Source organism: Orcinus orca, chromosome 3 (assembly GCF_937001465.1).
Source record: "Orcinus orca chromosome 3, mOrcOrc1.1, whole genome shotgun sequence".
NCBI lineage: Eukaryota > Metazoa > Chordata > Mammalia > Artiodactyla > Delphinidae > Orcinus > Orcinus orca.
In genome coordinates, this window is record NC_064561.1 from 74,610,094 (window position 1) to 74,626,140 (window position 16,047).

The 16,047-nt window shown below is 54.4% G+C and overlaps 1 protein-coding gene across 2 annotated transcripts in view; it reads left to right on the forward strand.

Annotated features, from left to right (window-relative positions):
* FSTL4 (follistatin like 4) overlaps positions 1-16,047 on the forward strand; it is a 453,554-nt gene that overhangs the window by 290,246 nt on the left and 147,261 nt on the right. For both annotated transcript variants that reach the window (XM_004282127.3, XM_049708196.1), the window contains exons 5-6: positions 8,983-9,176; positions 12,722-12,845. In XM_004282127.3, coding sequence (XP_004282175.1) covers positions 8,983-9,176; positions 12,722-12,845 — 318 coding nt within the window. The remainder of the gene's footprint in view (positions 1-8,982; positions 9,177-12,721; positions 12,846-16,047) is intronic.

Here is a 16,047-nt window from a genome sequence, read left to right on the forward strand (position 1 = left end):
TCTTAAACTAAACTCCAGTAAAGTTATGGCGGCTCATAAATTAGACCAGGAAGTAAAATGCTTCTTGCTCTTTGCACAGCTTAGCGGTTTCAAAATAGACTTCCGAATGACACATTGCAGTGGAGGCCCATGTAACACAACCATGTTCAGCTGTGATGTTGGTGCCAGACGATTAAGCTGAGTTTTTGCTTTGGTGGTGAAGATCCCAGCTTTGCCTGCAGCAGTGACATTACTTGTCAGGCCATCTGGGGACAATGTGAGAACTGCTGGTGTTTGGGTGGGGCTCGGGGCAGAGCCTTCCCATGAGCGGACCCAACAGCCACCAAGAGGTTGTGGCCACATCCAGTCTCTCCCCTGGACCCTTCTGGGGGTTCTCCCAGGTGAGGGTCTCTGGATCTGAGCCTAGGGGCTGGGCCACCCTGCCAGGTCGAGGAGGACTGGAGTTCAGAGGGTGTGGCTCGAGGGCATGGCTGGCTGCTGTGCGGCTCGGGAAGGGAGCTGCCCTTCCCCCACAAGTGGGCATCTCAGAGCACGACCCACCGGCCCCCCCCCCCCCAGCACTTCCTTCCTTCCCATCCTCTGGCTCCTTAGCTCACACCCATGCCCAAGTGGGATGGCTTCTGCTAATGGCAGAGGAGTTCTTCATGATATCAAGTAACCCCTGTCCTGCAGTCCCCTCTATCATAAATTTGGGGTTTGCAGGGGACTTCTGAAGTGCAGGGCTGCCCTGGTGAGAGAAGAGCCAGCACCCTGGAGGCCGCTGGGGGCTGGGGTCTTCACAGGGGCCTCAGGATCCCCCTCACCCCGACCCCCCTATTCTGCCTGTGTATAAAGTTCTCCCTGGGAGCTCAGAGAGTCCCCAGGGTCAGCTCTGTGCGCAGTTACTGATTAGAGCCCTGGTATGGGACCAGGCCTTTGCCGAAGTTGTGCGGTGACCAGATTCCCCCTCAGGCCTCCCCACCTGGGCTGCCGCTCCGAGCCTAGCCCCCCTACCCCCCGCCTGGCCTTTTCACAGGGCTGTCCAGGGTGTCCTGACCAGCAGTGGCAGGACCAGAGGACAGACCCTCTCATCCTCCTCCTCTCCAGAGGCAGGTCCCGAAGAGCCGTGTGTGTCCCCACAGGGGCTCGGAGGAGACATCTTCCACGTGACCCCGTGTCCAGCAGGGCAGCATCCCTTCTGTGGCTCACCACCACCACCCCCCGCCTGGCCATGTGCAACTCTGCGGGGCCCTGTCGCACGTTTTGGGGTGCCCCTACTAGCGAGGTAGGGCCCATGCCCCCGGCAGTGAGCACAGCTACACGAACACACACTCACTGCAGATGCCCCGCCACACGTGCATCTCACGCCCCCCTCCAACCAGGAACTGATCTGATGGGTGATGACATGGCCCCCAGCCCTCTCCGGAGTTCCAGACCTCAGTCACTGTGGCTCAGGGTGGCCGGGATTGTCCCCTCCTCAGGGCAGGGCTGTAGCGGCTCTCCACCAAGATTCCACCTTCATCCAGTCAGCAGGCATTTAATGAGCACCTTCTGCAGGCAGGCGCGTGGGCCAGGTGCTGGCGTCACACCTGCAACAAGGCAGGGCCCTGGCCTCCAGGGGCCCCCATCTGAGGGGGCAGCCTGACACCAACTGTGCATGAATAACAGAGAGTGAAGCCTAGGGAAAGGGCAGCGACAGAGAAGACGGGGGGCGGGGGGATGTCGGAGAGGGTGGCAGGCAGAGACGGCCCCTCCGCAGTCTCCCGCACCACCTCCCTTCCTGGTGCCACGGGTCTCCAGGCTCCCCCGGAATCTGGGACCTGGGCCTGTCCGGGGCCTCGACCATATGGCCTGTCTCCCTCTCGGTTAGAATCTGAGCGTCCTGCTTCCTGGCTGTTGCCTCCCACCTTGCCCACCCTGTGCAACCCCTCTTTCCTCAACTCTGGAGCCACCAGCCCCTCCCACACCGGGGACCGGAAGCTTTGCCTGCCACAGAGTGAAGACCGCCCCTTTGAGGCCCAGGCTGGCAGGGGCGCATGTGGCTGATAGAATATTCTCAGTGTCTCTCTTACTTCCCTTTGTTTTGCAATAGAAAGCGTGCCTGTGATAGACGTTTAATTCCAGAAGCTGCTACCTGCTTCCTATCTCTCTTTGCTCAAAAAATTAAATGCGGATGTGCCTGTGCTCCTGCTATTATAATCTCCCTCGGAGTGGAAGGACTGTGGCTGGAATGGGAGAACATTAGAATCTTCAAAGAGGGACAGTTATTGAGGGAACTAGATTAATGAGGTGTCATAATAACTTAGCCAGATCTGCGGCTGACCTTTCTCGTGGAGAACGGGCTTGATAAATGTAGTTCATTACCAAGTTCTGACATGAAAATAGGATCACACTCTGGGCTCCTCAGCGGGCTGATCAATATTTTATCTGCCAAAACAGGCCCGGTCTGTGAGCAGGAGGGGCCCCGCGCTCACACATGCTGGCAGGAAGCCCGAGGCCAGTGCTGGGGGCTGGCCGGCAGGGGCCAGCGCTGCGGCACAGGGGGCACCCCAGCCAGCGGAGGGTGGCTCGGCCCTTCCAAGGGCCTGTTGGGGATTCTCATCGCTGCCAGGCTGGCCGGGACACAAGCCTCCCTCCGTGAAAGGCCCTAGAGCAGAAATGTTCGTGGGGAGGGGAAGGGAGTGAAGAAGTCTTCACTGATTTTGTGGCCACCTGTGCCAGGCGCTGGGCATCAGTGAAGGGGACAAAGACAGATGCACCAGGCCCCGGCTCACACAGGGCCTTGAGCCCATCTCATGCAGAGAAGCCCTCGGGGCTGGCTGACCACTCAGACATGGCCAAGTCTGTTTATATTTAGTTTTACGTAAAAGGACCCTGTAAGGTGGTCAAGGGCTGTTATTACCCCCATTCTAAGGTAGGAAGTGGATGCAAGAAGGGCAGGGGTGGATGCCTTTCCAAGGGTCCCACAGCTGCTCAAAAACAGAACCAGACGTTCTCCTGCCTCCCCGTCTAGTGCTCCTTCCAGCCTTGCAACGACTGTCATTAGTGGCGTTGGTGTCAGGTGTGGCAGCCTGTGATGAAGGCTGTCTCTACCTGAGGACCCCAGCTAAGGTTGTTATACAGTGGTCCTGTCACCCTAGCTTCTTGAGGAGAGAGTCTGCCTAGAGCCGCAGGACTCAACCACATTCACAAGCATTTAACACTGTCACACTGTGCGTGTGACTATCCAGGCCAGTCCCACCAGCTTGGAACTTGCAGCCCCACAGAGGGATGCAGCCGACGCTAACACCCCATCCAGATTCCCGCAGTCAACCCAGAGGTTCCGTGCAGCTTCGGGTGATCAGTCCCCGTGACACCTGTAAATAGTTTCCAACCTCATCTTCAGCCTGAGGGCACTTTCTGGCCTCAAGCATGAGCTGAGTCCACAAGTGCTGGATTGGGGTGGGGGTAATGCCCCCAGGAGCAGCCCTCAGCCCAGGAGGACCGGAAGTTGGTAGAAGAGCACCCTGCCCCCGGCACCTCGGTGGAGCAGCTCCGAGGTGTACTCAACACCGTCTCTGCAAGGTCCTGTGGACTGAGCCCCGGTTGCCACTGTCTTTCCCTGTCCCCAGTCTCACTTCCTCCTTCCTCCCTGCACTTCTTGGGATCATCTCCAAATATACTGCTCACCCTCTATCCTAGCTGCAGGGGCTGCTAAGCAGGAGGCCAAACTAAGACAGAGGACAAGCCTCACACACACACAAAAACAGACCATATGTACAGGGCAGAGAGTAAGAAGATGGATGGACGACAGTGGTTCTGTATGTGCGCAGGAGGGGGCTGAGCTGGGCCCCAGAGAAAGGGGAAAGAAGAGGAGAGGAGAAAGCACGCAAGAAGGTACCCTGCAGGCCAGCATCGGCTGCAGTCAGGCACAGTGAGTTTATGGGCCTGGAGGGGTCTTCCCTGGGACTCTCCAAGCCTCACTAAAAGGCTTTGACCTAGCCTAAGTCACAAAGAGACCCCAAAATCCCCATATTATAATGACACAAATTTTTCTTTTCCTTGAAAACACCAAGACACAGAGGAAACACTTAAATGACTTTCCAAGCATGTACAAATTATGTGAGTCTGCCTACTCGTGAAGCAGGTGCCCTAATGTCCCAGCTGGGCAGCTCCAGGTGAACTCATTCAAGTCACAGACCTCAATATCATATACAAACGTCCTCCTCTCCAGAGTCCTCTCTGGAAGTCCCTCCCACCCACCCACCCTGGATCAATAGTAAGGAAGTCGACCGTACTGCAGGCTAGGCCACGGAGGCCCAGGCTCAGGGCTCCCAGGACAGGCTGGGCATGGCCATTCTCACCATCATCACGGTCAGCCCCCGCGGGGGCACCCGGGAGGGGTGTTGTGGTCCCCAAGCCTCTGCTGTATCCCCTCCAGACACCTGCCCTCCAAAGGGGCAGGGTCCGTCCCTGGGACCCAGGCCCACCCCAGACATGTGGGGCACAGAGAATTATGAAGCTGGGGGTGCTAGTTTAGATTGGGTGATGTTTCTGCAGTGGCCAATATACAGTGAAGAGTAAGCCGGGCAGAGGTTTGGGTAAAGAACATTGGAGGAATATCCCATTGTATATATGTACCACATCTTCTTTATCCATTCGTCTGTCGATGGGCATTTAGCTTACTTCCATGACCTAGCTATTGTAAATAGTGCTGCAGTGAACATTGGGGTGCATGTGTCTTTTTGAATTGCGATTTTCTCTGGGTATATGCCCAGTAATGGGATTGCTGGGTCATATGGTAATTCTATATTTCATTTTTTAAGGAACCTCCATACTATTCTCCGTAGTGGCTGTACCAATTTACATTCCCACCAACAGTGCAAGAGGGTTCCCTTTTCTCCACACCCTCTCCAGCATTTATTGTTTGTAGATTTTCTGAGACATGGATGGATCTAGAGACAGTCATACAGAGTGAAGTAAGTCAGAAAGAGAAAACAAATATCGTATATTAACACATATATGGGGAACCTAGAAAAATGGGGTTTTTTTGGTGAACTGGTTTGCAAGGCAGAAATAGAGACACAGATGTAGAGAACAAACTTAGGGACACAAAGGGGGGAAAGCGGTGTGGGGGTGGGGGTGGGATGAATCGAGAGTTGGGGATTGACATGTATACACTGATGTGCATAAAATAGATAACTAACAAAAACCTGCTATATATATATAAAGAAAAATAAAAGAACATTGGAGGGAGCAGTAAACACCAACCCCAAGCAGCACATTCGTGTGGCAGGTGCTATTAAGGTTGTTTCTCCCTCCACACCCCTACCTCCTCAAGTCCCCGGTGGACTTGCTGGGTGGGCGGGCAGCGGTGACCCGCATGATACTAAGAAAGACCCAACCCTTGGGTATTGAAGCTCTTGCCCAAATTGAGTAAGGGAAGAGGAAGATCTGAAAACAGGGGCTCTGTGGGCCGGGCCTCAGGCCCCGTGCGACACACAGGGCCAGCCAGGGCTCCACTAGTTTAAACGGCTCACAGTCAGGGTCACCTGTGCAGAGGGCCTGGCTTCACCTCTGGCCAGCCTCTGGGAAGGGGATTATGGGTAACTTATTTTCTTTCTTTATACTTATCTGCACTTTCCAAGTGTTTTGTTGTTGTTGTTGTTTTGACGGATGTGTGTTTCTTTTACAATAAGACAAAGGTTTAAAACTGGCAGCAGGGTGGGAACCTTTACAGACGCCCACGCTCCACCTTGGTGAGCTGTTCCGTCTGACCCCACAGTGTGACCGGGGGGGTTGTGAATGAAAAAACTAAACCTGGGATTTGGTAAACTCATCCTGGAAACCAAAAGGGAAGGCTTTTGAGAGGGCAGTCCTTGCTGGAGATGAAGCATCAGAAGTCTTGAAAGAGGTTGAATTTTGGAATCTAAAGTGACACCATTAGGGTGTCTTTCTTCTGGTGCTCGTGGTCGCCCAGAGCTATAGGGACATTAGAGGAGCTCAGGAACATTGGGCCAATGATTTAATTATTCCAGGTTGAAACTCATGTAAAGTGCAAGTGCCCCTGGGATAAAGAAGGATTTCAAATCGTCTTCCAGGAGCAGCTCAGTTTATCTCAGGACCCCCACGCCCAGCAGCATCCAGGCACAGTGAGGCCCTCAGTAAAGGAAAGAAGCCACGGGAAGTTTGGCAAAGTGTGATCTGCCGGTCTTGGCATCTGATGCCAGCTCCACACTTCCCTCCAGCCTTGTCTGTGCCCCCATCCCCGCTTCACTCCGGCTCAGCCACACCAGCTTCCTCTGTGCCGCCAGCTCCTGCACCTGCAGTCCCTGTGACCTGGCATTCCCTTCCCTCTGCCTCCTTTGCTCACAGATCCCTCATCCTGCAGGTCCCGTCCTTAGGGAGACTTCCTTCACCCCGGCCTCGTTACCTCTCCCTCCACGGGCACCCTTGATGCCCAGGATGGGAAGCTCCATCGTATCCTCAAAGTGCTGCCCAGTATTGGGCACAGAGTTTATGAGTAAATGCTGGTAAAAGGATGGGAGGGCATGGCTGGCATGAGCCCTAGCAGGAGGCCAGACCAGGGGCTCAGGGAGCTGGCCCTGGAGACTGGGCGCAACCACCTCTTTCCCCCAAGTTGATTTCTAGACATGTACATACCTTCCTGACCGGGATTCATGTGCTGGGCAGCTGCCAGGGTGGAGAAGCCACTGTGAACTGACAGTGAACTGTAGGGATGTGATAAGAGGGGAAGAGCCTGGGGAGCCCACCTGACAGAACCCACCTGACAGAACCCACCTTGAAGGTTTCCCTGGCCTGCCAGAGTGGGAGGTGCTGTCTAGCTTCGGACCCCTGGCCTAGGGCAGCAGGCAGCTCAGAGGAGATCTGTGCCCCACCAGGGTCTGTGAAGAAGATTGGAGGGTTGGGAGGACCTGCAAGGATGAAACATCTCTCCCCATCTGACCTGGCCTGGCCCATCCTTCAGGTGGCCCTGCTGTAGTGTGTTTTTCTGGAGGCTAACTGTACACTAGCATTTCTGAGTCAAGCCTCCTATCACCCCCATAGCCATCCGCTGTGTGCACTAGCTTCCCAGCATCTGGGCATGAATGCCTGTCCCCAGGAAAGCCTGACAGGCCCTCCAGTGCAGGTCCCTGCAGATCCCCCCACAGAGACTTCCACTGCCGTCTCCACCAAAGCTTCTCTCTCCACTCAGATACCGCATCCAGCTTCTATCCATTTGCCAGGACTAGTTTCACCCTCTTGGAGGCTGGAGGCCAGGATTTGAGCAAAGCTCTTCCTCTGCTTTCCCCAGACTGACCTTTGTCCAGGCTCAGGAAGCAGAGCCCAGCAGGCCGCCACGTATTCCCCTGGGCATGAGTGTGTGGTCGTGGGACACGGCCACAATTCTCAACGCCGTACAGACTTGAGAATCGGGTTTGCCAACCAGGGGCCCTACGAGCTCCCAGGAATGGATACCCTACAAGGCCAAAGAGGGGTGGGTGAGTTGTTCTTGTCAGAGCATAGAAACCCCCAGAGAGCAAATAGATTTGATTATATTGAACACAGCAATTGATTTTTTTCTAAATAAACATGCAGGAGGAGAGTAACAGGTATCTGTTTCTGACAAGAATCAATTGACCCAAATTGGAAGAAAATCTAGAAACACAAACAAGCACAAGAAAGTGATTGGACCATCCAGGCTTGTCTAGGGAGGCAGGGAGAGAAACAGACAGACTTCCCCACCAGCACTCTCCCCACCAGGCAGCTCCCCTGTTTGTTGCTCTTCGGCAAATGTGGTTCCAGTAATGACAAGGGGGAGAGTAGCTATCATTTTATGAGCCCTTACTTGGTGCCAAACCGCTGCTGTGCCTTTTATGTGCGTATCTTATTTAACCCTCCTAACAGCCCTGTGTGGGAGGCACTGCTCTCCCCACTTCACAGATGAAATCACTGAGGCACCTTGTGCAAGGTACACACACAGGCAGCCACAGAGCTGGGACTCAAACCCGGTGGACTCCAGATCCAGTGCGCTCCAGCACCCCTGAGCTATGACCTGGTGCCCTAAACTGGCCTTAGAATTAAGGGGACGAGCCCCAGGCCCCAGACACTCCCTTCCCAGCAGGGCACTGGCTTCACCCTGGACTGGATGAGGAGGAGTGCACACCCATGCTCCAGGGCTCAGCAAAGCCAGGTGCTGGAGTACATATTCCATCCCGGGAGGTGGGGAAGTGGGGCCAGAGAGGCTCTCCCGTTCGCTAACAACCAGCAGCCTCCACTCACGGTGCAGCCCTGTGCGGGGAGCATCCTCATGGCCTGTTGCCAGCGAGATAAACTATGTCATGTCACAGTGCGTCACAGGCCTCATTTGCCAAAACACTGTGTGGTTCGGATGCTGTGGACCAAGCATGGCCATGATAAAAGGCCTAAGAGCAACGGGCTGTGCGCTTTGGTTTTAATTTTGTAAAAGCTGCCTTTTGTGTCTTGGTCGTCGGCTTGTGTACTCATGTTCGTTTTGAAGTAATCCAGCCCTGGGAGTGTACCTAATTAACTTAAGCAGGGCTTATTAGTCCTGTTAACTGGAACTCGCTAATCTATGAGACCAAGGATTCCAAAGCAGCCTTTAAGGTAGGATTAAGGCAAAGATGAGCTATTACAAAATGGAACCGGGGCGGCTCTCCTAAAGCCGCTGTGGGGCTGTGCTGGGACTTCCCCTGGACGAATCTCCCCATTCCGTCTGGCAAGCACTCTGTGTCTGGCTGTAGTAGGTGCTCAATAAACATTTGCGAGATGAACAAACAGGCTCCTTCCAGCATTTGCATCATGTGTAGCATGTATCCAGTGCTTCATAAATATTTATGGGATGGACTGGTGGACAGACGGACGAATAGGTCTCATGCACTCCGGTAACACCCTGCACTGCACATAGTGAATGCCCAGTAACTGCCGATGGGTGGGGTGGACGGGGGTCTTCTCGAGACCGGGGGAGGAGTCTGGCTGCAATAACCCCATCTTCTCTTCCAGGTAACCCATGCACCATGGCCAACTACGCCCGCCTGAAGAAGGCCCTCCTGGCGCTGCAGACCCGCCTGCAGCCACTCCATGAAGGGGACAGCAGACAAGACCCTGCTTCCCAGAAGCGGCTCCTGGTGGAATCTCTGTTTAAGGACTTGGATGTAGACGGGGACGGCCACCTCAGCCGCTCTGAACTGGCCCAGGTGGGTACGGCATTCGGTGAAATTGCATCATGGAGGAATCCAGTTTTGCATTCCGCGTGTGAAGGAAGAGAACTGGGAGATCCACATGGGGGGAGTCATTTGTAACCGTCTCTGTAATGGGATGCCAAGGAGGCCTTGCTCCTGCAAGAGAAAGCCACCTCCCGGGAGTCAGAGAGCTTGTGTTTAACACCTCTCGAGAATATCTGACAAACAGAACGATGTCAGTGTCTCCTTCCCACCAGCCACCGTCAGCCAATATTTACAAACAAGCTCTGAGGCACTCTCAGCTAGCTGGTGAAACATACACTGCACACCGGCTGGGCTCTGAGGTTTTCATTAGGAAGTAAGTCTTTTCTTCCTGAGTCCTTTGCTTTCCTCAGCAGAGAGGTTCAAAGGAAGCAGGTTTGGTTCCCACCAAACACTTCTGGAGCTGTGACCTGGGTGTCCTCACGTCCTCTCCGCTAGGACCTCGCCCTTTGTGGTATCCAGGAATCAGTAGCCCGCACCCCAGCCTGCTGGCTTGCGGGAAGCCCTGTGGCCACCCCCAAACACTGCTCTTCCCTTTGAGAAAACACTTGGATGGGGCCTCCCTCCCAGACACAGCACACGTGTCCCTCTGTCCAGCTACAAGGTGGTACAAGGGCCTGGAGCATCTGCAGCAAAAAGAAGTGAGGAAGGAGCAACCTAGGGCACCAGGCAGGCCAGCTGCAGGGTGGGCCTGTTGGGTGCTGATGGCAGAAAGGCAGGCTGGGTGGCCCCGAGGGCCTGAGTTCCTGCTCCTACTCTGCTTGTTTGTCTCTGAGGGCCTGGGGCCCTGGAGCCACACCAGGGGCAAAGATATGGAGGGAGGACGAGGTCAGCCTCCCCAGGAAGGGTGGGAGGGCCTAGCAGCTCTGCCCCAGAGACCACAGAGTGCCCCCCACCAGAGGACAGGTAATAGGATGAGTCCCCACCTTTGATGCTACTTTAAAGAAATCCTTCACAAGGCACAGCAATGACCTCATCAAAGCTGTGACCAGGTCACCAGGAAGGACCAGGCTCGGGAGGGTCCTGACATTTACGGAGCACCCACCGTGGGCTCGGCACTAAGCAAGGCCCTTTACTTGTGATGTGCCCAACACAGATGTGTTCCTCACTCGGAGGTAGAATAGCTACGAACGCAGACTTCACGGTCAGACTGCCTGAGTTCAGGTCCAGCTCCAGCATTTACAGGGACCTAGTGGGTCTAGGCAGACAGCTTCGCCTCTCTGTGCCTCGTTCCTTGTCTGTGACTGTCGCAGGGTCCTCAGGAGGGTTAAATGAGCTAAGACGTGAAGTTCTCAGCCTAGTGCCCAGCACGCGGCACATTCTCAGTAAGTGACAGCCGTCAGCATCACTTCGTCATCGTCACCTTTATTGTTGTTACTATTTCCTCCTTAAACCTTTCAGCCACCCTTTGCTGTGTGGTAGGTGCTAGTGTTATCCTCCCTTCCCGAGTATTTTTAGATGAGGAAGCAGCTCCAGGAAATCAGGAGACTTGCATGCAGAGTGTGTACTACCTAGACCATGGTGAACTAAGACAAAACCCGGGGGCCGGGGGGGCGGTGAGTGGACCTGCTCTCCTCACGGTACAGGGGGCTCCCTGGGGGGAGGGCTCCCACCACAGGCTCCACCTGATCCTCTCCAAGTCTGTGGGGATGACAGCTGCCCATAAAATCTGAGTACAGAGCAGTTATCCAGACGCTTCCCCACGCAGGGTCCCCTTCTCAAGTCCAGCCAGTCCAGAGCCTGCTTCCAGGGAGTGTGTGGGGAAACACAGATCCTAAGGCGTTTGCAGACCTGCCCCTGCTCACCCACACCTGGCAGCCTGTGCAAGTCCATCCACGGCCCGCACCCCGGGAGGCCTCCCAGGCACATGCCAGCCTGCATGTCGCCACTTCCAGCAACACTCAGCCCCCAGCTATGGCTAAGAGCCCAAGGGGCGGGGCCAGGGACCCACAGGTGACCCACGCCGCTCTGGGGAGAGCCCAGGTCCTGTTAGTTACGGTTACCTGGCTTACCTAGCCATCTGGCGATTCGATTCCCCGCAATACAGGCTGTGTGGGGAGCCCGGAGGGCAGGCGTTTTCTCCTTATTTAACAGAGGCGGCTGTGGGCTCTTGGTGCCCCAGGCCCACGTGGCTCCCGGTAGCTGCCAGGTAAACAGAACCTTCCTGGGCGCATTGCTCTAACCCGGCAGAGACATGCCCCGAGGCACCTGAAGCCATTAACAAGCATGGTAATTGGACTATGATTTCCTCTTTAAAATTTAATGTGTTTAAAGTACATTTCATAAATCTGCCGCGCAGGGGCCAGCTAAAATGGGCCTTTCCTTGACACTGAATCAGAGGCGTCAGGGAAAAACTTGTCAGTCCTATGAAAAGTTAATCAACTTCCAATACAGAAATAGACAAAGGGAAATTCCATCTTTGGAAGATTGATTTCGGGCGTTACGCTTGATCGCCCTTTTATCGAACACTCTTACTTGCTGGGTGAAGGGTCATTTTTTTAACATTATCACATTAAATTGCATTTAACATAGCAGGCCCAGCTGAGACCGTTAAATAAAGAGGAAGTGCCTCTGTTCCCCTCTCCCCACAAAAATAAAATCATTTTTTTTCTTCTGAGATTTCCTTCAGAGCATTTTCCTTGCAAGACTCTAGTTCCAGACACACATGCCAAAAGGTGACTGGTCATGCTGGGGAGACCTCTGCCCTGTGGCCCAGGCCACATCCAGAGAGGAGTTCACAGGGGCTCCCCCGTGGTCCCCGTGACAGAATCCTAAGGGTAGTGGTTTGTGTTCCTGGCAAGACAGGGCAGGCAGAGACGGGGGCCCAAGCCTAGGTCAGTAGAACGGCAGTTTCCCCTTCCCGGGGGGAGTGCTGTGGCTAGGATGTGCTGCCCTGAGATTGGAGTGGGCTGGTGGAGGCGGGGAGGGGAACACTGATGGAGCAGTGACCTTCCAGCTCTACATAGCTGGGAGCCACTGAGTTCGGCCACTGTTTGCTGGGCTTATTTGATCAGGCCCCTTCTCTTCCCTGTTTCCCCATCTACAACGTGAAGGGGTAGATCAGGTGACCACAGGATCCTTCCCACCTCAGACTGTCTGGGGTCTGTTTGCCCAGGCAGGGAGAAGACAGACCTGAATGCTAATCCCAAGTCGGCCCCAATCACTGGGTGACCTTGGGAAAGTCCCTTCCCTCTCTGAGCCTCAGTTGTGTCATCTATAAAATGAGAGAATCAAACGAGACAATACCAAAGAGATTTTGATGCTCCTCATGGCCCACCGAGCTGTTGCTGGAGTCCCCACACGAACACACACACACACACACACACACACACACACACACCACACACACACACACACACACACACACACACACACACACACACACACACACACACACACACACACACACAGAGGCTGGTGAGCACAGCCCCACCCACTTGGCCTGAGCCATTTTCTAGCAGTGCCCACAGCTCTGAGCTCACTCCCGGTTCTAGCCTTGCTCCCTTTCTCACCCGCAGCACATGCTGAAGGAGCAGGGCCTGGAAGAGGACTTCCTGGGGTGCTCACCAGGCGACCTCCTCCGATTTGATGACGACAACAAAGACGGCCTCCTGACCCTCCATGAGTTCTACACAGCCTTCCGTAAGTCAGGCCCCAGTCGGGGCTCGCAGTGGGCAAACAGACATTCCTGCTCCAAAATGGTGTCAGGGGCCTGGAGTCTGTCCTTGGTTGTTTCCAAGATTGGCTTCTTCTATAGGTGAAAGCAGTTGAATTTGTTTTGCAACAAGCCTGAGCTTTAAGGGAAGAGTAAGGACGGTAGGGGTCGGGGTGGGGGGGGGTACTCGCTCTGCTCCTTTTGGATAAAGTTGCTTCGCGCTGTTGCTATTGTTTGAGGGACCCGGGACTGCGACGTGAGCACGGTTAGGTGGGCACTGCCTCACATCGCTAGGGGATTCTGTGACTGCACATGAGGGGAGCAGATGTTAGGGTTCTACCCAGGCAGTGGCCTGGCCCCATCAGGGAACCCTACCTGGGGGTAAACCCTGCAGGAGGGTGCTGGAGGCTTGGCCAGGCAGGAGAGGGAACAGTCACTGTGGAGGATGATGAAGAGCAAGGGTCCTGGTTAATGAGAGGCAGGGGAATCCCTGGAGAAGAAGAGACAGGGGTGCACTACCTGAAAACGGAGGAGGTGCCCGGAGTGGACCCTCTGTGGGGTCGCTAGTACATATGGCAAGTGGGTAGGGCAGCTGAAGGACACAGGTCTTCTCCCTGAGGTGCTGCCCCAAGACATGACCTCACGCCAGCCGTAGCTGGGGCTGGAACAGGGCTTCCAAGAGATGCGAGATGCAAGAAGGAGCCCCAGGTAACTGCAGACAAGCTCACTAGGAGAGGAGAGGGAAGGGTGATGCGGGGGCCCTAACCCGAGACAAGAGGGGACATTCTTGGCCCCAAAGAGTTGAAGTCCCTGTACGACAGACAGCATTCAGGCTCTGCTTAAAGCAGGTAATGTGTGTGCCCTGTGTGAGGCGCCCTTGGACGTGACCTGCAAGCTCACGGCTCCTAACTGCAGGCCCTGGAACTGGGGGAGCAGGGATGAGATCCCCAGGGTGCCCTGAGTACCCTGAGCCCCAGGTCCTGGCATCCTCGGCCCCGGCCCCAGCCTGTACCTGGAGTTCCATTTTCCAGGAAGGTATTCCTGCTTCGTGGACATCTCTGTGTGCTATTCCAAACATTCACAAGGCCTGAAAATCCTTGTGATCTGTTGGCAGGAAGAGCCCTTGTGGCAGGTAGAAGAGGTACTCATGTGACCTAAGAGGAGAAAAATGAGTGTGATTCTTCCCTGTGGGAAATGTCCCTGAGCTTGTTGCAGGCGGTGCCTTTCCAGTCCACGATGGCCCTGTTACCAAGACCCAGAGTCCAACCCCCAGTTCCCGGGCTCTGCTTGATACACGGTGACTAGGTGTGGCTCCCCAACCTCCTCCTTCCTGCCCACGGCTAAAACCCATATCTGCATCTGGTGGTTCATAATAAGGTGTGAATGGCTGTAGGCTCAATCTGCTGTGGGAGGGGTTTGCTTTGTGGATTGAGGAGCTTATTCCATGAAATAAATCTCTAAATTTTAGAATGTATGGAAGTATCAGCAACTCCAGAGACCTAGCTCGTGAGACGATTCTTAGATTTTTTCAGGATTTTTGCAAGGCAAACAGTGAAATGGTTGGTAGCTTTAAATCAGCCATAGTAGGAGTGTTTACAACACAGAAATCTACACCTACACAGATGCTGCAAAAGGGCAAGGGTGCTCTTTCCCCTCTGGAGAGCCCATTGTTAGGCGCTGACCTGCACACACTGGACGAGACCCTCCCTCCCCTCCTGTGCTCAGCATCCACCTCCCGCAAGCTTCTCTCCATCCAGCTTCCCCAAACGGAGCCCTCTTGAGGATGCCATTCCCACAGGACGTGAACAGAAAGAGTAGATGTCGGGGCAGATGACAGGGTGAGCCGCCCTCCACGTCAGGGGAGCAGCAGCATGCTCTCTGGGGGCAGCTCTGAGACAGTGCCTCGTGCGCTCAAGCCCCTCTGAAAAAGGAACTGTAATGAAAAAGATCAGTGCCTTTTAAGAGCTGGGGGCCAAGGCTGGACTGCAAGGACTTGGGGGATACACTGAGCATCGCACTCAGATGTCCCACGATGGCATCGTTAGGCAGAGAAGGGCACTGCTTAGGCACCGTCCTGGTATCCGGTGCCCCAGAAGCCTCTAGCGCATGAGCCCGCTCCATGGGAATTGGTCTGGGACCAAATAGGAGCTAAGGGCTCTACTTTCAAGGAAATGGCAGCATCCCTGTTACCCCTGATGAAAGAGAAGCCCTCCCTGGCCTCCCTAGTGAAGGTCATTATGAGCGGAGCTGCCTGTGGAAAAGGAGGGAAGCCCTTGCTTCACCTCCAGCCATATGTCCCATGCACAGCGATGTGCTGTCTGTTTCCCTCATTCCTGGATTATTATTTGAAAAGCTTTATAATCACCGTTTTTAAAGCAAATTAGATTCTGCTGTCGCCTTGGACTTGTTTTGAACCGGGCAGCCAAACCATTCATCACAGCCCAACCCAAATAACAGATATGCAATAAAACGTAAACTCGCAGCCGTTAAGGAAGCTGCAGCAGGAGTTGACCCTGCCACAGAGGCCTCACAGTCAGCCACTCGGAGCGCACGGGATCAATGGTCTTTCAAAGTCACAAGAACTCTAAGTTCCCGTTGCTCTGGGAATGGATTTATGGTTCAGTGAATGTTAAATAGGAAATTGAAATGAGACATATAGGTACAACTTTTTAACCAGAAATCAATAGGCATTAAAGAAATCTCCCTCAAACTCGGAAAGTAATATCTGAAACATTTCAGCAGCAACATCTTGGGTTTAATTTTCAAAACTGCCGCTGACAGTCTGGCAAAAGTTGAGGCTTTAAACTTGTATTTTTTTAGTCTCTATTTTGCCAGGATCCTTGAGTACCAGGCAGGGCAGGGTCTGTGGGGTGACTCCTGGCACAGACTCGGCCGCTCTATTAAGGGATGGGTCTAGGGGAGTTTTCCCTGGAGAAGTGGGTTGTACTTATGAGTTTTTGGTGTTGCGGGTGGATCTCCTAAATCGCGTCTTCTCGTGCAGCTGGCGTAGCCCAGGCTGGGCCGGTGTTTGCCATTGTCTATGGATGGCTGAGGGCAATGCCAGGGACCCTAGGGCTGCTGGCTGCCGCACTCAGTTGAACGGGTTCATGATGGGGCTGCACCTTCCTCCTGGCTTTGCAGAACAGGTGACCCTCCCCTGAGGAGGGCAGAGGACAGATCCCTTAGCCG